The sequence below is a fragment of the Sceloporus occidentalis genome, unplaced genomic scaffold, assembly GCF_023333645.1.
Source record: "Sceloporus occidentalis isolate IW3139 unplaced genomic scaffold, rSceOcc1.0.p SCAF_3, whole genome shotgun sequence".
NCBI classification, from domain to species: Eukaryota; Metazoa; Chordata; class Lepidosauria; order Squamata; family Phrynosomatidae; genus Sceloporus; species Sceloporus occidentalis.
The window spans coordinates 203,388,809-203,414,464 of record NW_028316983.1 but is presented as its reverse complement, the minus strand read 5'-3'; the positions used below and the strand labels follow the sequence as shown (position 1 = coordinate 203,414,464).

At 38.8% G+C, this 25,656-nt stretch overlaps 1 protein-coding gene across 4 annotated transcripts in view; it reads right to left on the bottom strand.

Moving 5' to 3' along the window:
• LOC149317364 (sodium/potassium-transporting ATPase subunit beta-1-interacting protein 3) overlaps nucleotides 1-25,656 on the bottom strand; it is a 308,744-nt gene that overhangs the window by 89,852 nt on the left and 193,236 nt on the right. For all 4 annotated transcript variants that reach the window (XM_089518886.1, XM_089518885.1, XM_089518887.1 and 1 more), the window contains exon 4: nucleotides 1,757-1,954. In XM_089518886.1, coding sequence (XP_089375012.1) covers nucleotides 1,757-1,954 — 198 coding nt within the window. The remainder of the gene's footprint in view (nucleotides 1-1,756; nucleotides 1,955-25,656) is intronic.

The following is a 25,656-nucleotide window of genomic DNA, read 5'->3' as shown; positions in this document are numbered from 1 at the left end:
CACACCTGCCACTTGAACTGTGGTTACCTCTATTCCAGTTCCATCTAGTGGTCACATCCATGTCATTTCCAGGCCAAGTGTGCCACACTGTCCTGACAGCTTATGCTTGTGGTGTGGGAGAGTGTGTGCGCCATGGGTGCACACGCCATTCATTCTCCCATTACGCAGCTTCCGCTTAAGTAGGAAGCCACATATGAAATGCCTGCCTATGGTGCGGGTGCACTGTAAACTGGGAGAGGGATAAGAGGAATACTAGAAAAAATATTGATTGGACAGTATTTGAATGAATTCTTCAATACACTCACAGTAAGAATGCAGTTTAGTGTTATAAATTTTGTTGGTTGTTCCAACTAGAGTAGATCTACTGAGCCAATGGGATTTACATAGGTGTTGTGTAAATACTGAAGAGCTGATCCAATGGATCTAATCAGAAATTCTAATAGGATTCTTGCCTCTATGTAACTAAACATTTTACTTCCCATGGTTGAGAATTATAGTCATGAATAACAATAGCATCTCTCATCCATACAAAATATGTAAAATCTCAGTTGATGACTCACATCAGGTCTCACTTGATGATCAGGTCTACCACTTACTTTTCTATAATACCTCTAAGAGCTCATAATTTTCTTCAAACTTGATTTTGATACTACTCTTACCCAAATATCAGGCTTTACCACCTACGTTGAGAGATGTAGAGAGATCTTGCAGCACCTTTGAGAATAAATGAAAGAAAGAAGTTGGCAGCATGAGCTTTGGTAGATTAAATTCTACTTCCTCAGATGCACATGTATCTGAAGAAGTAGACCTTAGTCTATGAAAGTTCATGCTGCCAACTTCTTTCTTTCAGTTAGTCTCAAAGGTGCTACAAGATCTCTCTGCATCTCTGATTCTACAGACTAACAAGACTGTATCTTTGAATTCAGCTACATTAAGTTACATCTTCCTCAGGAGGTTTTCCTACAGCTGGTGAAAGATTCTTCTTTTCTATTCCTAATTAAAGGTTTATTCTTAGAACAGCTGTCTACAGTCTCTAATGAAATTAATGCCAATGTGCCAAAATGTGATGCATATATGTAAGAAATACTGGTATATGCACTTTGGTAGATGCATGATAAAATATGAGTTTGCATGAATGAATAAGGATTTGAGAATTTGTGTAGCTGTACATGCACATTTCACACTCAGACAATCATGAATAAGTTCTCCAGTGTCGTTTACTGATTAATTTACATTTATCCTCTAGGCAAAATAAGTTTTCCTGAAAACATCAAAATGCAGACTAGGAAACATGTGCATAGGAGCCAAAAGACAACTTGGCACTGAGAAATAAAATAAAAACAAGAGAAATATTTCTCTTGCTCCCAAATATTGGTCATATAACCAGGGGGGACAAAAATCACCCAAGTACATAATGTTTCCTTTTTGTATAACCAACCTGAAAATATGTTGTCATGAAAAGAAAGCAACAAGAAGATACACAAAATTAAACATTGTTGAATTCTGTTGAAATGTTGGCATAATCTTTTAGAATACAGCATTTTCAGTACCAAAATTATGAATGCAAAATAACTTTTTATACATTTCACCTGTGACATTTTGCCTTGAATTAATATATGTATGTATGTATGTTGTTGGGTAAAGACTAAAAGGAAATCAACAAAAAGCTGTATGTACTGTATGCATGTATATACTGTACAAGAAGGCAACATAGGAATTGTTTAATCTAGATTTAAATCAACAGGTAGGTACTTACAGAAAGTAGTATTTGGATAGCACTGTGAATGACCTCTAGGTACTGGAAGTCAATGATGCAGCCTGTCACAGAGACATAGGAAAAATCATCTAAGATCCCAGGAGCTGAAGGACGCACTACTTTTCGTATGCAGCCTGGTCCATGCTCTCGCCACCAGGATCGATGCATTGAGATGTTAAAGGTCATGAGATCAGTTTCCTAACAAATAAAGAGAGAGAAAAGATGACATGTTTTTGTTACAATCCAGCTCCTATTTAACTAGCATACGTTAGTGTAAGAAAGTTCTATTAAAAAGTTATTCCACTTGATATAACACACTACAGTGTTAAAGGACAAGACTTCCCTGTGAAGCAAGGCAAGACTTCCTTTTTTGGTACTGGCATCCAAGATAACATAAGCCTAATTGCTATTTTATCCCCTTCCTCAAGCTTGTAAACAAAACAATCACTAAAATGAGCCATGATCTGAACATCTTCCTCTGTTTTCGGATTTCTAAATTTTATAATTCTATTTTATAATTCCATTAAAATGGGTATTTTTCCCAAAATGAGAAAAAATCCTACTACTTTTGTTTCATTTTAATGACCATAATGGCCCAGTGCAGACTAATATTGTGCTCTCTCATAAGAAATTGAGATTGTTACAGAAATTCACAACATCCCTTACTCTTTCCAGCACTAAACATTACATAGCATTATATCTGCACCATACCTAACGCCAGCCATGGTTTGTGTTAAGAAGGGTTTACAAATCAATTTCAGTCTCCCATTTCATGCAGTAATGAAAAGATAATTATGGTTAGCATTAACCTCAGTGCAGATGGAACATGGTACCATGTTATGCTGAAATGTTGAAAAATGAAGGCAGGGTGGGAAATACATTTTCATTGACAATTTTCTAGTGGAATAGCCTTTGGGTTATTTCCTTACAAGTTGTTTTTAGTTTTTATTTATTTATTAGGTTTATTTATTTTTAATAAGAGGAAACATTTAATCAGGAGTGAAGCTACCCTTTAGAATAGAGACCTACAAACTTCCCCTTTTACTTTAGTTTCCTCAAACACTCTTTCTTTAACATCTGGTAGGCATCCTCATATTTTCCAAAGTGTCACCACTTTGCTCCTCACCCCTTCATGGTTGTTTCACTTCTCTCCTTCTTTGCCACCTGTTCTATGGATGTAATGTTTTATATATCTATGCACTCTCACCTTACTTTCTCACCTTCACCTTATGAGATGACATTCCACACATTCGGTAGAGTGTCCCATCCCATGTGTCAAAGATGTTATCTAAATGCTATAATGCAATGATGATGACAATGACAGTGATCAGATGGAACAAAGCCCATCAAAGAGAAAGAACCCTTCAGTAGCAAAGTGTTCAGCTCAGTTGGGTTCATTAGAATGATAGATTGACTCATTAGAGCCTCATCACTTAATAGGGCACTATAGTGCCATCAGCAATGCAGAACACTTCTCTTCTCTCATTGTGTCATTAGCGCTGAGAAGTTGGAGATCAAACTGCTCTTAAAACTCCAATTGTTTACTGAGTATCCACACAACCATGTACAAATAGCAACACAGAAATGAAGAATTCACCATCACTGCATGATCCATGATTATGGAATCACCCTTCTAGAGAAGGGATGTAAAATTTCATTCATTTACTTTAAAAAAAAGAATTGTTATACACTGAACCACAATGTCCTCAACTGGATGAAACACCTGAACTCCAAGGATCACCTTGTAATTATTAGTTTATGAAAAGGGGGGGGGGGGGACGGGCCCCAATGAAATGCTGTTTTCTGCACACAACAATCATGTGCAAATTTTGCATACAGTAAGTCCTGAACAGTGAAGATTCTCACTAGTCCAGGATTCATTTCATTGGGGGTCTCTCAACATTAAAAAAACACTCTTTTTAAAAAAACAAAAACAAAACAAAAACTATTTTTGAATTGTCTTTGCATCCCTACTAATAAAGTACATGCTTCCTACACATCCTTTTAAAAACATATATTCTCTGTTTATCCATTTCCATTTCTCTTAATAAACCTTTGAAGCTTATTATGAACCTTTACTTTATAATATTCCTCAGTGATATTAAATAGATTATGGTAATTATGTCAACGGCATTGTCCTACATCCATACTGGTTACAGAATATCTTGTCATAGAAAAAGTTACAGCGTTTACAATTTCAATTAAAATGTATCAGAAAGAATAATCATGGCTATTCTTCCTGATGAATGTTAATATACAAGTGGCCAGCAATACAGACTGATAAAAAAAACTCTTATGAAATGGTAAAGAAACCTAATAATTCATCAGCAATCTATTCACAACTAATGAGAAATAAATCTGAAAGTCCTCAGAGGAAATAAAAATCATATTATAGCTACATTCTTGAAGACATTTAATTTGGAAGCAAGTTCTACAGCAGTCTGGAGGTTTACACTGAAATAAGTATGACTGAATTGTCAAATAGTAAAGCCCTTCCTACCAGTTTCAGATGACAGTTGCATTTTTAACTAGGTTAAAAACACACAGCACACAAAATTTTAATAATAACTAATAATGTAAACAAATGTACATATGTTTAAAGATAACTTTCTGAGTGGCTTAAAACAAAGCTGAAAAATTACTTAAGCATGCAGTGAAGAGTAATAGCCATTAAAATACTTAGAACTTAATAATGATCGTGATTACTTTATTTTACAACCATAGTATGTCAGGAGCACTGATAATGCTAATATCTATTTTACCTGAACAGTATTAATGCTAAAGAAAAAATGGTTCTCAATGTTTGGTCCTCTAGATGTTTTAAACCTCAGTCCTCAAAATCCTTGACCATTGTCCATGACAACTTGGGCTTCTGAGAAGTCAAAAACATCTTGAGAGCTGAAGCTTCTCTATCATTGTAATAAACATTTGTTATAAATTATTAGGTACAGATATCATACGCAACACTTCTGAATTAATATTTGATTTCCCAACTGTAAGGTTCAGTAAGGTTCCTTACAATTACATGTGCTCCCAGCAGATCTAATTACAGCCGAGCACAAGCTACCTATTAGCCAGAATAAAGGAACACACAAGCTGGTTATGGTATTCTGTGAAAAGTAGTCCAGGAAAGTAGCTTTTCCAAGTTTTGACAATATGTATGGGTTTGGGGTCAAAGAGGTATTGGTGTACAAATGGCACTTTGGTGAAGAGGTGTGTAGTCTGGAGAGGCACTAGACTTCTCTGACTCTGGTGGGATTGCATGTTCCTGTAAAGCAAGGGTCTATGCTGATGGTAGCAGTACTGCTACTCCTATGTCAGACAGGTTGGAAGGTGGGACAGAGGACAACTATGAATAGTACTGTGGTAATGACACAACTGGACTCAAGCTGAAATGTCATTCAGCTGTTGATGTGCTCAGAGGTGAAAGGAAAGTCCAAAGCTGCACATCATTATTGTTGTTGTTGTATGCCTTCCAGTCATTTCCAACTTATGACAACCCTAAGGCAAACTGATCGTGGGGTTTTCTTAGCAATATTTGTTCAGAGGAGGTTTGCCAATGCCTTCACCTGTGGCTGAGAGAGTGTGACTGTCCTAAGGTAACTCAGTGGGTTTCCTGGCCAAGCTGGAAATCAAACCCTGGTCTCCAGGGTGATAGTCCAACTCTCAAACCGCTATGCCACTTTGTTATAATATAACAATATTACAGGGACATCAAATGTAAGAATTCTGAATCAGGGGAAGCTAGACATAGTAAAAAGAACATCTAAATATTGCAATACTTGAGGTGAATGAGTTAAATTGGACAGGAATGGGACATTTTCAGACAGATAATCACACAGTGTTTTATACAAGAAATGAATATCTAAGAAGAAATAGGGTGGCAACAATAGTAAGGGGAGAGGTAACGTAATATGTCAAAGGATATAATACAAAGTCTCAATGAATCATATCAAAAAGACTTTGGGGAAAACCATCCAATATAATAATCCAAGTTTATGCTCCAACTGCAGAAGCAGAAGAAGAGGAAATGGAAATGCTGGAGTCCAGGAGAAATTGATGCCCCACAAAACAGCACTTTGTGTTAATCGTTGTTGCTGTTGTGTGCCTTCAAGTCATTTCTGACTTATGGTTCAAATTCCTGCTCAGTCTTGGAAACCCACTGGGTGACCTTGGGCAAGTCACATTCTTTTAGCCTCAGAGGAAGGGAAAGGCAAACCCTTCTGAACCACTTCTCCAAAAAAAAACCTTGTGATAGGTTTGCCTTAGGGTCACGATAAGTGGGAAATTATTGGAAGGCACACAACAATAAAACAATCGGTCTTACCACTATATTGATTTGTAGATGGGAGATGGTAGTACATACATTTATGTAGTTACATACATTTATCCCCCCCCCCCCCCGCCATGTAATTTTTGATACTTTGTCAAAATGTCTCACACAAAAATTAAATAGCCACCAGTGTTGTACTGGTGCCAGTAATCCAAGGCTGGATCAATATAAAGCTTTTTTATTAGTAGTAATAATGATGATGAGGTGATCTGACATCTTGCTCAAGCTTCCTTGTTGACTGTAAGCATAGCTGCAGTCCTCACCAGAGCAAAATACAATGGATTTTCCTCAAAAGGATATATTTTGGTGAGTTTTCCCTACTGGTGATGCAAAGCACTTTGAGGTGGCTCAGTTCTGAAAGGGCAGTTATAACCCATTAACATTATAGAACAATTGGCCTCAGTGAAGAAGAAAACTTGCGGAACTGGTGTGCTGACAGGGAATTACAGCATTTATTTATTTATTTATTTATTTAATCAATCTTCCTGGAAATGTGTGATTTGTGCCTAAAATTCACCACTATCACCGATAGCCACTGTCTTGGTGATAACTATACCAGAAAATGTTTCAACTTGAAAGTGCCACAATGAAATATATTGAATAGATTTAGCTATGAGCCTCTCTTCCAAGTTTTTTTAAAAAAAATCCTTCCAGTGTTTTCTTTAAATAAATATTTGTTCTAAGAGAGAGCTGACATTTTGCGTCCCTCAGGGCCCATTCTATCCCTCATGCTATTTAACATTTACATGAAGCCATTGGGAGAGATCATCCGGAGACATGGGTTGTGGTGTTATCAGTATGCTGATGACACCCAGATTTATCTCTCCATGCCTCTGACTCTTACTGTGACCAAGGACGGCATCTCTCCTCTGGATGCCTACCTAGGGTCAGTAATGGGCTGGATGAGGGAAAACAAACTCAAACTGAATCCAGAGAAAACGGAGGAACTCTTCATAGTTTCCCTAAGTCCAGGGACAGAGATTTGTCAACCTGTCCTGGATGGGGTCACACTTCCCCTAAAGGACAAAGTTCGCAGTTTGGGAGTACTCCTGGACTCATCTCTACAGTTATCATCTCAAGTGGATGTGATGGCCAGGAGTGCTTGGTACTAGCTTTGGCTGATATGCCAACAGCGTCCCTACCTGGACTGAAAAGACCTTGAAACAGTGGTACATGCACTGGTAATCTCTCATCTTGATTTCTGTAATGCGCTTTACATTGGGCTACCTGTGTACCAAGTTCGGAAGCTTCAGCTAGTTCAAAATGTGGCAGCCAGACTGGTCACTGGAACATCTAGGTCAGACCACATAACACCAGTTCTAAAATCCCTTCATTGGCTCCCAATTAGCTTCTGAGTGCAATACAAAGTGTTGGTTATTACCTTTAAAACCCTACATGGCTTGAGCCCAAGTTACTTGAGGGAACGCCTCTTCATACACAATCTGCCCCGCACTCTCAGAACATCTGGGAAGAATTTATTAGAATACTCAAAAACCAGATTAACAACAACTTCTCAAAGAGCGTATACAGCCATAGCCCTTACGTTATGGAACAACTTTCCAGAAGAGATCCGTCTTATTACCACCTTAGATGCCTTTAGGAAAGAACTAAAAACGGATCTCTTCTGGCGGGCTTACTCACCCGATCTTCTATGTGGAACCTAAAGGAAATCCTACTTTTGGCTGTAATACTGCATGTTAGTTGATGTTTTTATTGTCTTGAATTGTATTTTTAAATGATGATATTTTATAGTAATTTAGATGTTATTGTGGTTTTATGCTTGTAATCCTGCTTCGATCCATTGGGAGAGGTGGGAAATAGAAATAAAATTTTATATTATTATTATTATTATTATTATTATTATTATTATTATTATTATTAGATAAGCAAGAGGCAACAAAGCTGTTCCAGGAAGATTTAAGGGCCCTTTCCTGCAACAAAAATACAGTACTATGATTCCACTTTAATTGCCAAGGCTACATCCTATGCAATGCTGGGAGTTTTAATTTAAGAAGGTACTAGAGATCACACTCTGAAGATACCAGATCCTATCTGATCTTGGAAGCTAAGCAGCATCAGCCCTGGTTAGTACTTGGATGGGAAATTACCAATGAATACTAGGTGCTGTGAAATGTATTTCAGAGGAAGGAACAGGGAAATTTTCCTTGCCTCAGAAAATCCTCTGAAATTCATGGGGGTCACCATAAATTCACAAGTTAGAGTGGACTCATGGGCTTGCCATCCATAGATTTAAGCATTCACAGATGGCAAGCTCCATTACTTTCATTGGGTGTGTCTGCATGCAACCATGTTAGTGGCCACGTGCACATTGTGCCCACCATTGAGGGCATTGGGACTAGAGGTCCTGCATTTTTCCTTATCTGTAGTGGGGTCCAGAACAGATTCCCTGCACATATGAAGGGCAGACTGTACTTGGCGCACGCATGCACACGCGCGCACACTCACACACACACACACACAGAAAAAGAGAGAGAGAGAGAGAGAGAGAGAGAGAGAGATCACTGGTTGAGAATTTTATAATCCTGCCCTATTAAATTATAAATCTCAGGATTCCATAGGATTAAACCATGAAAGTTAAAGAAGAATAATTGTATGAAGAAGTGTTATTGTTTAATGTGAAAGGGTCCCAGGTATGCTTCCTCCCTGAAAGCTGTGTTGATTATTTATTCTTAGAATCCCAATAGGTTTAGTCAGCCAATGGGATGTGTGTTCATTTTATTTTTAAAATAACTGTCTACTTCTAAATTTCTCTCTTCTTCTAAGAAGAAATAGTTTAGCTTCTTTGACACCTTTCCCTACCAATCCAGATGGACACCAATCAGTGCTGAACCTGTGCCAAACTGCTTAGTAGGAACACATTAATTTAAGAGTAAAAAGAAAGCTATGAACAAGAAGCTTATCCTTCTCCATAAGGGAATCAGCTTGGTTTCTTGTGTATGCTGAACATAAGTTATTATATGTAGATGATGGTGGTTTATCACTATCCATATATACAAATGGTGCCTTGCAGCTTGTCCTACCTTACAGGTTTGGAAGTGCAGACCATTTATCACAATTACACTGAACAACAGCAATTCTGAGTGCTTATAAAATCCAATTCCTGAAACTCTAGAAGAGATTCAACCTGGAAGGGAAACAGCCAACAGATATTGTATGGTCACTGTGTTTGATTATTTTTCAAAAGTGGGATGATCTGTACAAACCCTCAGTTACTAAATCATTCTACACAACTGCCATTAAAAATGAAATAAGATTGGTTTTGTCGTATGTACTCAGTAAGAGCCAGGGGGCATACAAGAATATGTTTGCACCACCGTCACTTCATCTTCCATTTTTATTTTCTGTGTGTTGTTTTTAGAGGCATCCAGTAAATAATGTATTCTCATATTTGGACAGTGAGCTCAGCTTCTTCTAAAAAAAAAAACCATAAACAAAAAACTTAAAATATTATGTAATCTTTATCCACCAATAACTCCTTTTGAGAAGTGGAAAGACATATATATGTTTACACACACACACACACACACACACACACGAAAAAAATTGGCAAGCAGGGAGGGAGGAAAAGTTGGTGCAATTACCTCTGAAAAGAGACCAAAACAAAAAATGCAATTCTAATTTTGCCCTGTTGCATGTATCATGGCACTGAACTCAGCTGGTGTGGAGAGACAGTCTGTACCATAGGACTGCTTTGAACCACAGCTTTTCCTTGTTCTAAAACCCAGTTGCCAATATCCCCATTTTTTACCTAATCCTTACATTTGTTAAAGCCCTATGGAAGGCCAATGAATATTGCTGTGACCACACATAAAATAAAATATATTTCACTCAGGATTTTTTTAAAAAAAAATTGGAGTAAAATGTACTTAAACACTGATGACAAGTATGCCAGTTAGTCAATATGGTTAGGGAAAATTTCAATATTTATTAACTACCAGGTTTATACTTTGTTTCAGGGGCCAGCAAAGAGGAATTAAAATTTATTAAATCTATACCACTTTGTAGTGAAGATCAGAGAGATAATAAAATGGAATAAAGCAGAAAGTGCTATTCAAGTTAGTGAACTGGGAAGAAAGACTTTACTATTTCTAATTTATCTTGTCACAAAAATAATCAGCTGGTATTAAATGGTACCCTGTTCTAACTGAACAGTTACTCCAAAGTATAAGGATTAATGACACTATCCAATTGACTTCTGATTTTCTCTTTAACAATCCTTTAGACACTCTGATTTTCCAATTATCTTATGTCAAACAAATAGGCGTAACTCACAAAGGGTAATTAATACAGATGTTAGAAAAAAAGAGCAGATACTTTGAATGTACCTGATGCAATCCTTGTTTTAAGCTGACGAACAAAAGCAAGGGGATGGCTGAAAGAAGGGTTATTCTGATCCTGAAATTCATCTCAGGACTAATCATTAGTTTGGAGACTAATAGTATGACAATTGTTTCAGATGGTAAGAAAATGGAAGATCTTATCACTTACCACCATTTAATTATTGTAGAACGATTTTGTTTTACTGACCCAAAGTCCTTATTTACTTTTAATGGATTAAAATACACATCCTACTAAGTTTTTAAGCCACACATTAAAACATATGAAGTAGTGAGTGAGACCTTGTATGCATCTAGTTCATTGTTATCTACTCATTAGCTCCAGAGGTCTCTAGGATTTTAGGCAGATTCCTTATAACTCTATCTGGAGATAAAAGATTCCCAATATCTGTCTGTCTGTCTATTTAGTCTATTTACTTATATCCCACATTTCTCCCAATATAGAACACAAGGCAGCCCACAATCTACATTAAATCAAAATAAAGTTAAAACAAAGTGTTTGAAATTGTGGGACTGTACAAACAGCCCGTTCAGGGGCGGCTCCATTCCAGGGTAAACAGATTTGTGACTGTGAGAGCAAAGGGAACAGAGAAGAGACATATAACTAAGCAAATTATTTAATTCTATAATACATTAATGTGTACATGATGCAATACAAAATAAAACAAAACTTTCAAAGGTATATGAGAGAGAGAGAGAGAGAGAGAGAGAGAGAAGGAGGAGGAGGAGGAGGAGGAAAGGTAGAAACACACACACACACACACACACTGTCCAAATACGTAGGGTAATCTATATGCACAAATTTCAGTGAAAGTCCAAAGTTTTAGGACTTTATCTTTAACTGAAATTTTAAAAGGAGCAATGCTCAGTATTTGGGAAGACAATTTAAAGAACATGAAGCAACACTAGGGGAAAGGTGAAGGCAATCTCAAGAGGAGGAGATCATTAAACACTGAGGTCACAGAATGAGGATTGTGTGAAGGGCATTAAGAAGAAATAAAGGCTGGGTGGGGAAGCTCAGTCATGTTGGCCTTTAAAAGATTATAGACAACTGATGAAAGAATGTCCAAAGTGGAGTGACATGGCCAAAACAATGAGCCAGAAAGATAATCTTAGCAGCAGAATATTGAACAGAAACAAGAAAAATAAGATGAGTGTACAGAAAACTTGTCAGGAGGAGACTAAAATAACCAAGATAAGAAATGTCCAGGTCTTTGTAGAGGACACAGGTACAAAAGGTCTGCTTCTGGCAGTGTTTTAAAGAGAAAAGTGACATGACCTAGATGCAGTTCAATGTGAGGAACAAAAGATGAGAAGCAGTAAAAAATAAGACCAAGACAACATGTTTTCTTCCACAGAGTAGAAGGGAACATTCATTATTAGCAGCAATAGAGAACTTACATTGTGAAGAAACCTTTGGAGGAAAAATAAGCAATTACGTCTTTGCCATTTTTAGTTTCAAATACTTATCCGAGTACTAACTAACTCTGTCCAGTTTCTGAAATCAGATAGAACAGGTGTGGTCATGATGCTGATCTTCACTTTGTATTACAAACTTTGCATTAGGGGACGTAGTTTACCATTTGTATTCGACAAGATTTTGCATGTGCAGGTATCAGACCTGGTCAGAGATTAGGTTAATGTAAATCAGCTCACTAGTTTCCATCCAATGCATTCAATGTTTTCAGTTCTGCATTTACAATTTCCTTTGCTGTGGGAGATAAGAACCACTGGATGCAATCCCTTTTCTCATAGCCTACTTTTCTGTTAGAATGCAGTCCCACACATTTCAGTTACAGAATATTGCTTACAAATACTAAGATTTTTAGAGAAAGCAATGAGGAAAGTATGAACTAGCCAGTGTATGTGAAAATGGTAGCAGAATAAATTCTGCCAGAATAAACAGATGATCAAAAGGATACCGATATGTATCAATGCACTGGAAGTTTGAAATGACAGATAAAAGAAGCTAAAACCTTATTAGAAGGAAAATGGATTTAAAAGACAGAAGGACAGAACAAGAAACAAAACATTTCAACAGTGTGGTCATCTCACAACACTGAGTGGTTGCACAAGAATACATTAAGAATATCATTGTTTGTGGATTATGGAGAATGAAATTCTGGAACAGTAGTACTTGTTCTGATTTACAAGCCAACTGTTTTATCTTGGAAAGACATGGGAGCACAAAAGAAAAAACACACTAACAAAACAAACTACCTATTGTAGCATCATAGTTAACTAAGTGACATCAGTGCCATGACTTCAGTGTTATAACCAAGTACAGTAGTATATGTTAATAATTAATGAAAGATTATGGAACAAATAAGCATAGCGCTTCTTCAGAAAGAAGCATATAGAGTAACCAAATTTTGTTGCGAAACCATGCAAGAAATACATTCTTTTGTGATTCTTTTTCTGGCTATTGCTTACCAAAAACTTCTAAAATTAGTTACAATTCAAGATACCTGAAAAACTTTTCATGCTGTTCCTGAAGACCAAAAGGGCTAGGATAAGGTGGTTTTCTCATTACAGGGAATAGGAGCATGAACCTCCCCCCCCCCACCTCCTTTGAGTAGCTTAATGACAACCAGTTGTTGCTGTTATTTGCTTTCAACTCATTTTCAACTTACAGTTACCCTAAGGGGGACTTATACTTGAGTTTTCTTGGAAAGATTTATTCAGAGGTTTGTCATTGCCTTTCTCTATGGCTGGGAAAGTGTGATTTATCCAAGGTCACCCATCTGGGTTTCTGTGGCTGAGTGGGGTTTAGAATCTTGGTTTTTCAGAATCCTAGACTAACACTCAAACCGCTACAACATGTTGGTTCTGAAAAATATATGGCTATAAAGATCATTACTAGCACTTTAATTCTGGCTGGAAAGTAAATTTCCACAATTGTGAAAACTACTAAACATTATCACTGCTCATCTTTCTAGATATCTTTATCTTTTGAACATGTTCAACAAATGGAAGTAATATCCCTTTAGGTGTATGGATTTGTTCTCCTCATAGACCATGGCCATCTCTGCCTTGTTAGGGTTACTCTTCAACTTATTACGTTCTATTCAGCCCATTACCAATTTATTTATTTGATTTCTATCACACCTTTTGTCACAACAACTAGAACTTGGATGCCAGGAGACAAAAGCAATTATCATGTTATATATACACACCAGCACATCTCTAATTACATAGTACATTTGTATAGTATTTAAAACATCTATATTCTGCATTTCCCAAAAATTCAAGGCAGCCGAAGAGATAAGGTTATTTTAAAATCCAATAATGATACACCTATGATAGAGTAAAACAATATAACACAATTATTGAAAACAAGGAACAATCTAGCAATATCCAGTCAGATAAAACATTAAGAACAGCAGCAAAAACTCATGAGTCACTGTTCACTAAAATCACTTCATTCTGAAATATAATGTGCTTGCTGTACAGTGGTATGCAGATTGCACAGCTCTATTAAAGGATTCACAGAGGATAAAACTATCAATGGTTACTTGTCATGATGGATATATGCTATCTCCAAGATCAGAGATAGTATGTCTCTCAATGCACATTTAGGCCCTGTAGGAGTCAAGAATGGAAATTTATTGTTCTTGTACATTTTGGACAGAATAGTGGACTACACATGGAATTGGTCTAAACAGGGCTCTTCTTACATCTTATAATGAAACTGATTTACTATAATTATATATCATAAGAACATAGGTCAATATTCAACAGCGTCATTCCACTATTGCAGAAAACATTTTGCTTGTGGCCACCTCATTCTGGAGAGGGAATGCATTTTCTAGTTGCATAATGGGTTGCAGAACCAGTTGCTCCACTAGGTACATGAGAACAAGTGTGTTCCTGCTTACACAACTGAAAAAACCAACTGAATTCCATTAGCACGTATTTTCCTCTGCTAATATTACACTGGAGTTAGAGTGTAAGAAGAATCATGGTGGATCAGACCAAAGGCCTATGCAGTCCAGTGTTCTGTTCACATTGCCTGTACAGAGATCAGCCCGCTGTCTATGGGAAGCCAGTCTGTAGGAAACATGTAGCAGCATGCCCTGCTCCCCTTTACTAGCACCATCCCCATTATGAGGATGAAGCCAATCTTGTGAAAAACATTTGGAAGATCACACAAATGAATGTGGATAATCCTCTGATTTTACTATTGCAGAAGGTGTTGGTGTAGGCTTTCTAAGGAACATTAATTTTGTTAATTCAACATTGCAGAAGGGAATATTGGCTAGCTGCTGGGTAAGTCATCATAAAGAACTGGCCATTATAAAATTGCTTAAGTAATAGAGAAATAGATCAGTCGTGTAATCATCAATTGTTACAGGATGATTGATTGGTTAGAAAGTTCCCATAGACTGTAAGCAATGACTTTAAAGTAATTTGCCCTCATAAAGCAGTCAATAGCTTAGGGGCAGCTGTACTTTTGGAATGACTTAATGTCTTCTAACCAATATCTTACACTACATTCATCTGAGTGAAAAGATCCTTTGGGTTCTATAATTCTTGCTGTAGTATGAATTATAATGAAGCAGGTCTAACCCCTGTCTTTCACTTCTGCATAAAATTATTCCAAGCTATTATACATAAGGTCAACCTAAATCTGCAGAGATTGTGCTTTCACTCTTCCACTGAAATATGGCTGTACAACTAAGAAAAAACAAACCTTGGCTCTGTCAGGTTCATTGTCACTCTGGATTTTGATTGCAGGTACAGCCTTGTCTTTTGAGTTCAGCTGTCAGTCCTGGCTGGCTTCTACAGGTCACAGATGGACATTAGGGAGCTGACAAACATACCAGTTTAGAAGAAGGGGCATGAGCTATTGCTTTGGAATAATGAATTATTGCAGGATAAATTGCCCTTAATATCCCAGTAGAAGGACTTGTGTAAGATCCAGAGCTGGGAAAAGTTACTTGTTTGGATGACAGCCCACAGTGGCTATGTGAACAATGGGATTCTGGGAATTATAATAGAATGAAAACATTTTCCCAGGTTCTGGCAAGATCTCTGACTCAGATTTAAACAGTAAGATTGTTGAAAATCTTGGCATTACAGTTGGCTTTCCACATTTGTGGCTTTGACTTTTGCGGATTTCATTATTTTGGTTTTGTCTAGGAATCTCTATGTCCTCCAGTGTAATTTGGTCAAATGATGACAAAGCTGTGCTTAAGCTTAGACATTCCTAGAGAAAATACTTCTCTAGGTATTTTGTATGTCCTCCAGCATGACTCTATGCTCAAACTGTGGCAGATGTTGACCACAGAGTTGAACTGGAGGATCTAGAGATTCCTAGAGAGATGTTCTCTTAGGTAAAAATAATAGTTTTTATTTTGTGTTTTTTCCACATTCATGGGGGTCCCTTACCCCTAACGCCAGTGAATATGGAGGGACCCCTGTATTACTAAACTATCTTTTGACATAGAGACTGTAGGAAAGTAGGAAAGGATGCTCCCTAAGATTATGTGGCAGGGAAAAAAGTGATCCTGCTGGCATCCTATCATGTGAGAGTGCCAGGATTATGGACCGGAGATATGAGGTGGTGATTGGTCATTCAGGCATTATGTAAGAGAACCTCCCTTTATTGGAGACTTGGGCATAATTTGCACTGCAGAAATAATGGAATTTGACACTACTTTAACTGCCATGACTATGTGCTGTGGAATTCTGGGATTCGCAGTTTTCTAAGATATTTAGTTTGCTCTGACAGAGAGCTGTGGTGCTATGACAATTCTCAGAATTCCATTGCATTGAGCCATGGCAGTTGAAGTGGTGTCAAACTGCATTATTTCTGCAGTGAGATAAGACCTGAGTTCACCAATCTAAATTTGGCTAGAGATTTGGATGTTTATTGAAAAGCTTTTGGAGAAACAGAGGGAATCAAGACAGTCCAACTCCACTCTTCTCTAAGGCAGGTGGACTAGTGGTGATATGGAAAGATTTCCTAGGAGGCATGGTAAGGATCCCACAAAGGTTTTTCATCCATAATGATGGATGCAGAGGAAACTACTAGATTCACTGATGTGAAGACAGCAAATCTCCTCTTGATTTTTTACCACCACGTCTCCTTTGTCTTTTCTAAATTGAATGAGATCTCTCCTGGTGATGGATCCTGTCTACCCAGAGGCTTGGCACTGACAGAGCTCCTGTGCAATAAAGCAGTTATAGGATGATTTACTATTCATGAGCTGCCCATGAATTGACAGACAATCACTGACATGGCTCACTAGTTCTGGAGAGGAGTTGCTATTGAAGATGATGACAGTAGATGATACTCAGCAGAACTGGGAGCCTACTATGATGAGGATTATTTCTATGCTGCCTTTAATCTTAAAGTGGGACATCAGTCTTAATTTGGAAGTGCCAGGGACCAATGCACCTGGCTAATCATGGAGATTTTCCTGTGCAATATATTGGGATCACAGATTCTCTCCTCCCCACTGGTTTCGTACAGTAGTCACATTATATGAAGCTGCACACTAGTTCAATTCCAGTTTTGGTATGTTTCTTTGTTCCACTCCTTTTACACAAGCTCAATGTCTGCAATAATTAATTTGCTATCTAACCTGCAATTGTTATGATAATGTTGATTTGCAGAGGATTCAGAGTAAGAGGTAATTATCTACTTGTAAAGGTATCATTTCATCCATTAGTACACTGTAATTACTAAAGTACTGCATTGTTAAACAGAAGAAACATAATGTGACAGACAGTACTATCTTTGAAATTTGCATTTCTGATCAAAAGTTTTAGAAACACCACCACAAATTAACTGCTATATTAATTAATTATTTTTAATGCAGGAGGAGACATGCATATGCATAAACACCCTCAAAATACACTTCTGTATTACTGAGGTAGCAACAGAGAAGCATTGCCACATTGCCTGGACCTCTTGATAGCTTTCAATACCATCCAATATGGTATACTTCTTCCAGTAGGGTTTGGCATTAGTGGCACTTGTACTTAAATAACTCCAGTCTTCCCTATCAGGTTGTGTACAGAAGATGATCCTGTGAGAGCCACTGTCTTCAGCTTGTGGCATCCCTTATGCTTTTCTACATGAAGCTGCTTGGAAAGGCCGTCCAGATTTTTGGAGGGAGCTCTTATCAATCTACTGGTAACACTACATTCTAATAATAATAATAATAATAATAATAATAATAATTTATTTTTAGCCTGCCTTTTCTGGTGGATCAAGGTGAATCACAAAATAAACAATATTGTTCCTTGTCACCTAATAAACACCCAACACCCCCCCCCCCCCCATATTGCCTGAGTTCGATAATGGCATGAATGAGGGTGGAAAAAAACCTGAATCTTGACAACATGGGGGTATGATTTGTCAATCTAAGGGGCCATTCACATTACAATTTACCCCAGTTCTGAAATCGATTCTTGCACGTGAAGTTCATATTGGATCTGAATCCTTCACAATCCATGTCAGGGCTTGCACAAGGAAATGCCCCTTACCCCGGGGTATCCAGATTCGGGCTAAAATCCATCTTTTCCCAAAAGATTCAGGTTGCCCGAAATTTGAACTTGCCCTCGATCATGATCAGAGCAAATTAGGGAGGGATTAGGGTCAGGGGGCGGGCAGAGGTCAGAGCATTCCCTCCCATCATCAGAAGGGAGGGGGGAGGAGGAGGAGGAAAGTGCCGAAAAAAGGGGAATCGCTGGATGCAAAGGGTGACAGGAGAAAGGGCGAAATCAGGGGTGACTTTTGGGCTGCAGAAGGCTGTCAAAGAGAGGTGGGGGTGGAGAAAGTGAGGAAGGAGGAGGAGGAAGAGGAGGAGGAGGAGAAAGGGGCTGTGGGAGGAAAGGAGCCATGGAGGGGATGCTAAAATGGAGCAGGAGGAGGAGGAGGATGAAGGAGCTGGGGGAAAGGGTCAGTGGGCATCCCCGAGGGTCTGAAGGAAGGATGAGGAGGAGGAGGATTTCCAGGGGGAATTGGGTTGCGGGGCTACGCTGGGGCATGTAGGGAAATCAGGCTGCTTGTTCGACTTTCATCTTGCTCCTGGATTATTGTCAGAGGGAGGTGGGGGGGGGTGGAGAAAGCTCAAAGGGAGGTGAGGGTCGGAAGGAAGGAGGATTGCCCAATGAAGTAGGGCTGTGGGTCCAAGCTGGGGGATGTAGGGACATCAGCCTCTTTTGACAATTTATGCGCATTATTTTTTGGGTGCTTGCTTGCTCTACTTTCCTCTTGCTCCTGGATGATGATGATGATGATTTGTGTTATATGAGGATGCTACAGGAATGCCTGCGCTGCATTTCCATTTTATTCCCAATTCATTCCATGGGTCTACTTTAGTTGGAACTGACAGGTCACACTCTCTCAGCCTCAGTGGAAGGCAATGGCAAAGCTCCTCTTGCAGGAGGAAAAGGGTCTGATCAGGTCAGGTCAAAGGCAGAGCGCGAACGGAGCTCACATCAGCCCCCCCCCCTTTTTTAATATTTTTTTTAAATTATTTTTGACCAAATATGTGCATGATTTGTTTTCTTGAGGCAGATAGAGCAGGGCTTGTGCACTTTCCCTTTCATCTGCTCGCTTCCAGCACAGGGGAATGTTACAAATGTTGCAAAAGGCTTGACTTACAATCAATGTTACATTTTTTGCTCTTGTCAATGATACATGCTTTTGCTACTGACTTCAGAGGCAGCCCTGAATTGCATGGCAATTGCATCCTTTTCTGGCATTTCCAAGGTGAAGAATTTATTATTATTATTATCATTATTATTATTTCATGTGTAAGAGGCATTCTGGAGGACAAGGAGTGGGGGATGCATTAGCTTGCATGGGACTGAAAATGGGGACATGGGCAGATCTGACCCAAATGCCCACATATACACACAACACACAAAAAAGAGGTGTGTTTTTTTTTTTAAAAAATGACACTTTGGGGCATTTTGTGCATGGCTCTTTAAAAAAAAAGGCCGGGGGGAGGACACTTCCGATGGCCCTGCAAAACGTCACCATGACGATCACTTGATTGACAGCAGGCACCTTTGGCAGCAGGCACAGAATTTATTCAATTTAAAATGCTCCTCTTTTGTAGTGGGCACTTGCTAACGGAGAGATTCGGAGGAGGGGCATCCGAATCAGCCCAGTTCCTTCCAGATCTTTGATGCCAGTCTGAATGGGGCCTAGCTTTGAGAGTAGGATTTAACTTGTTCTGCAAGGGGTGCCGCTCCCACTGAAAGATCAGGTTTTAACCTGGGAGTGTTACCTGACCTATACTATCCCTGGATTACTAGGTAGTTAGGGGGTACAGAGTACATTTGTATAATTTATTCTACTGTGTCAGCTCTGACCTCTACTGACTCTGTCGAAATTGGCAAGCCATCCATGACAAGGGGGTCGAGCAGTTGGGGCAAAAGGAGAAGCCAGAGGCTGCTCTCACCCCAATCGCTCCCCATTCAGTGTGGTCCCGAGGCCACAATGGACCACCAGCAAGTAGTGCTTCTTTTGCACTCCTTTTGTGGCTAGGTTTGGGCCACCTTAGGTAGCTGCGGGGGCATGCATCATCTGGATCAGGCCATAGCTGGCGCTTTTGGCCCGTCTATTTCAGACCAACTTGCTCTAGGTAATGCTCTTTATGCATTACGTAATTGCTATGATTCCTATTTAACTGCCATGGCAGGTTTTTTTTAATTTGCTTTAACAACTTCACATCTTGCCAAATTTTCATTTTAACCACATGAAATTATGTACATGTAAATACAGTTAGTCTGTGTGTGTGATATTGTAATCTAAAGGTATAATTTAAATTTTGCTAGTTGCTTATGTCACATCTGTTACCATTACATTCACTGGTCTGTGGGATATTTATTATAATTTATGTAATTTATGTAACATTAGTACAGAACACATTACTAAAGATTCTACATGGTGTGGAATGGGAGGAGGTCGATGGGGGAGGTGACATCATGAGTTACTGCACTGGGTGACAGCAACCCTAGTGATGAAACTGGGTCTGGGATCTGATGAAAGAAAAGAAAAAAAATGCTTATAAAAGTAGTTGATAAATTCCAATAAATTATGTTATTATTTGTTAATCCTCTCTTTAAATAAATAAATTTATTTTTGGACTGAGCTTTGAAAATGGAAGTTTTCAAGTGGCAGCATTTGCCAGCACCAGATAAAATAGACGTTTGCCCTTGACTTTCATACGTGTCCTTTGTTAAACAGGCAGTGCTGTACCAGTGCAATCTTGTATACACTGTTCTCTTGTTAATCTGAACTGCTTATTTTGAGTGTTGGTTGAATAAATGAAGTTGCACTATGTAAATAAGCAAAAATGAAATTTAATTTCCCAGCTCTTAATCCTTGTTTAATGACAACTATGATCTCTCATCCTCCGTGACATCTCCTTGCTAAAGAACTAATTGTAAAATGATGACTGAAGTCCTTCCAGCTCCAAAAATAAGTCTTCAAAACACATTTCTCATGGGGAAATTGTTAAAGCCATACTTTAAGGCCATTAATACAAGATAAAACAATCAAAATTATACAGCAAGGAAGAGCTTTGTAATGGGATCGGAACAGAATCAATCATATTATTATTTCCCCCTCCTAATTTCCATAATTCTGTGGGTGCCTGATTTGTGCAAAGGGGGAAAATACAATTAACATGTAGGAATTAGCTTTCCAACTTAAAATCAGGTACTAAGAAACCTTAAAATCTTGATTTGCACACCCATCACTGAGTACAATTATAAAGTCTTAAATACTTAAATACATAAATACTAGTATGCAAGTCCATTAAACTTAAAAATTGGAGCTGAGTGGCAGTTTGACTAAAGCATATACAGTTTTTTTTAAAAAAAATAACATCTTTAAATTTTATCTTTTAGTAATGTTTTCTATAACGTTCTGTGAACAGAGCATCCTGGATCATGGCTCTGAAGGAAGAGAAAACAATGTAAACAAGACAGAAACACAGGAAGACTCCAGGTGAAACTCACAGAAGGCCAAGTGGGGGAAAGGGCAAGAAAAGAGTGGAGATTATAAGCACCTGGTAACACACCTAACATATCCTGCATTATATTTGGGGCTTCCATATTTTCACATCTGGAGCCAAACATATTCTTAAGAAGTCACAATGACCTTTGGGACACCAGGAGATTTTTCCAAGGGAAAACAACATAGACCCAAAGTCGTATGAAGGCCCCAGGTAATACCAAGACAAAAGCTAAATGGATTGACTGTCCTCTCGTCCCCTTGCTGGCTCTCCACATATCTTCTCACACTAAAACAAAGGCAAAGGTGAGTAAGCCAAATTGGTCATACAATTTTAACCTTAAACTGTTTAATTCTTTTTTTAAGGGCGGGGGGGGGGGGTATTTTGTATATATAGTGTATTCTTTTAACATTGTAAGCCACTTTGATTTTTTTTACGAAAAGCGGGATAGAAATAAAAAAATATTTATTTATTTAGCCAACACTTTCTACATACTTCCTGCTATATTCCCAACCAACTTCCCTATCCATCTAGCTTGTACTGCAGCTACTCAATCCTCTGGGTTGACTCAGCCTTGCATCCTTCTGAGGTTGTTAAAATGAGTACCCAGCTTGTTGGATGCAATTAGCTTACAGTTGTAAACCGCTTAGAGACTGCTTAATGTGGTATGAAGCAGTATATAAATGAAGCTGCTATTGCTATTACTATTCCTGGGAACACCAAGAAGTTTTTGTTGTATTGCAAGATAGCACCTAGCACCTCTTGAGGGTATAAATGTCAGTCTCAAACCTAGCCTCCTCACACACAGTTGGCCTCCAGTCTGCACACACAGTTGAACATAGTATGCAGAAAGAGACTCTTATATTCACTGCGTTTCCCTCAGAGTCCATCTAAGCCACATCCCGCTTTTTGTGGTCTTCTCTCCAGGTTAGGTAAATATTGCCCCACTCTATACCTCTAAGAGCAAGAGCAAGAACACTTCTATACCGCTTATCAGTACACTTAAGCACTCCCTAAGTGGTTTACAATATGTAAGCCAATTGTCCCCAACAAGCTGGGTACACATTTTAGTGACCTACAGAAGGATGCAGGACTACGTCAACCCTGGAGCCCTGCTTGGGATCGAACTCACAACCTTGTGTTTGTGAATGGCTGCAGTACCAGCATTTAACCACTGTACCACCAGGACTCAAACTCCACTATCCAATTTCCATAATGCTATTCCAGTTAGCTCTATATGGCGTGTCTGTTTGAACTACTATCAAGTGTGTTTGGTTGCACTTTTACATTTTTCTAACTAAACATTTTCTTATTCAAACTCAGAGTCCTCCTTAGTTAGTACTGGTATAAATAGATGGAAATGATCCTCAACATTATCCAGCCTCTCACAAGCTTCTTTGAGCTAAGCAATTCCCAAATATTTTAAAATAGAGGCCGGCACAGTTGGTGGGGACTCCCTCCATCTCCCCACCTTTTGGGGGTAATACACCTGAGCACAAGCCAGCATGGTGTACTGGCATGAGTGTTGGACTAGGACTCTGGGATATGAGGACCTGAATCCCCGCTCAGCCGCAGAAACTCACTGAGTAGCCTTGGGCAAATTACACATACTCAGCCTTAGATGAAGGCAATGACAAACCATCTTTGAATAAATCTTGCCAAGAAGATCCTATGAGGGCCATGATGAGTCGAATCAACTTGAAGGCACACCTCCAACACAACAACTAAGTTCTCCATTGCATCTTCAGAAAATCAGTGTGATTTAACTTTGTGAATAAATTTGCTAGGTTTCAAGGAACCGGCTGAAGCCTAGGGGATCTGCTATGCTTCTGGGGATCTCTAGGCAGAAAGAGAAATCTCATGGCCCAGGCTATGGGGTAGGAGAAAATTTGATTGCCCTCCCAGCAGGAATGATGGCACAGAACAACAGTGATGAGTTAAGAACTGACTATAAATTTATTCAGCAACAGGCATCTGCAATGAAGCAATACATGGACATTCAGACACTATGGGAGATCCAGTTAGGCCAAGCCACTTGAAGTAAGCAACGCAGCTCTATACAGGGGAAAAAAACCTTCTCAGTTAATTATCACCTGTCTCCTTTACAGGGATGTGAGGTTCCTGGGTATTTCTTAAAGTGAACACTCTTGTTCAAGCCTGGAGTAAGAAATCTCACTCTTCTCACTGGCTGGCAGTGGTAGGCATGTGGGTGAGGTTTCCTCACCTTCTAGTGCCTCTGAGAGTACCTTTAGTTAGCACTCCACCAGTTCTGACAAATTTTAAAACATGGGGGAGAAATCCTTACAGAGCATGGAGCAGGCCAGTCAGGACAATGGAACAAATTCCTATTCAAGCCCCAGAAGGTAACAAGCTGCAGCTCATGCTATAGGAACAGAGGGCAGGGGCAGCAGAAGAGCAACGACGCAGATTTCCGACTCTCTCAATCTTAATTAGGTGAGCCAAACTAGAGCCTGCTGAGAGCAATGTCCCCCAGAATCCTCCCTGTGTCAATAATTAGGGAGGGCAAAACCATCCCAGCTAGGGTCCAGAGGTTATACAAGGATCCTTCACCAGGAGCTCTGGTGGAGCAGTGGTTAAATGCCTATACTGCAGCCACTCACTCACAAACCACAAGGTTGTGAGTTCAGTATCAACCAGGGGCCCAGGGTCGATTCAGATTGGCATCCTTCCGAGGTTGCTAAACTGATTACCCAGCTTGTTGGGGCAATTAGCTTATACATTGTAAACTGCTTAGGTAGTACTTAAATGTACTGATAAGTGATATAAAAATGTATTTGCTATTGCTGTTCTTGTATATAAGGCAGCCTTAAAGCCTGGGCACCTATCTCCACTTCTTCCCCACTAGGACCAGGATTTTCTGGTTCAGTGTGAAGGTGTTTGTACAGTGAGCCCACACCATAGGTGGGCTGGTTATAGGCAGCTTTCAGCTTACGTGGAAGCCATCAGGAGAATGGGCAAATTGTGCACACGCTTGTGGCATGTGCACTCATGGCATGCGCACCCAGCTGCATGATGAGTATGAGCCCCATTATATCTTATGAGGCTTGAGCATATGCGCTTTTTGCCTTATGCGGAGGGATCTGGAACGGATCCCATGTGTGAGGCAAGGGCGGACTGTGTATGTTTTTGCTTATGCAATGCCACTACTCTTACAAGACAAATAAGAGGGGAAGGGAACTGAGAATAGAGAATCACAGAACCATAGAAATCATAGAGTTGGAAGATACCACAAGAGCCATCCAGTGCAACCCCCTGCCATGCAGAGTGGGTACATGTACACAGCCCATCGTATCACTTGGAACTGACAGAAATTTTTGTAGATACCTATGCACTTGCCATTAGGTTAAACAATTAAATGACACAAATAATTTCCTTATATTTGAGGCTTACTTCTAGCTTCAAAGCAAATTGAAGGTCCTGAAAATAACTGTGTGCATTTGAAAAGAAAAAAGAAAAAAAGGATGAGGGGAGTCAGATATAAATTAGAATTTCTCTAGAAGCTAGAAAATGCAGGAATAGTCCATTTGGTTACAAACTCTTCACTATATTACGCATTATGCAAACTGTTTCTAGGAAGGACTATAGAATTTATCACCAAGGATATAACATGACAGGATGACAGCAGGTGTGAAAACATTTTATTCTTTTAAGCATATGGCCAGAGGTTTCCAAAAGACCCAAGGAAAAAGTGCTTACTTTGTAATTATTCACTAATCTATAGCTGTTGTGAGAGGTAAAGTTTTTGAATTTTCATATTAGCCTCATTAAGTCATAAAAGAGACCAAGCTTCTTTGGGTATTGTTAATGAAGAAAGCTTGTATGTGAGAGATGGAGAAATAAAAGGGAAAGACAAATGCCCTTGTATACTTTAAGAATGAAATGGAAATGTTTATTTAATTTATATTTGACCCTTCCTTGATAAATTAAATAAACATTTCCATGAAGGTGCCTCACTACATTTATTAAAACAAGTACAGCTTTAAAAAAAAATAAAACGTTACATCAAATTTGAACCTATGTATTCCAAATTTTGTTCATTACATATCTGATCTTATTCCAAAGGGATAGTCATGTTAATCTGTGACAGCAAAAACAACAGTCTTCTGGTGGTTTAAACCTAGTATATTGTAGAATGAGTTCTTGTGGACAATAGATCACTTCATCAGATACCTGAAATATTAGCAAGAATGTCATGTATACAGC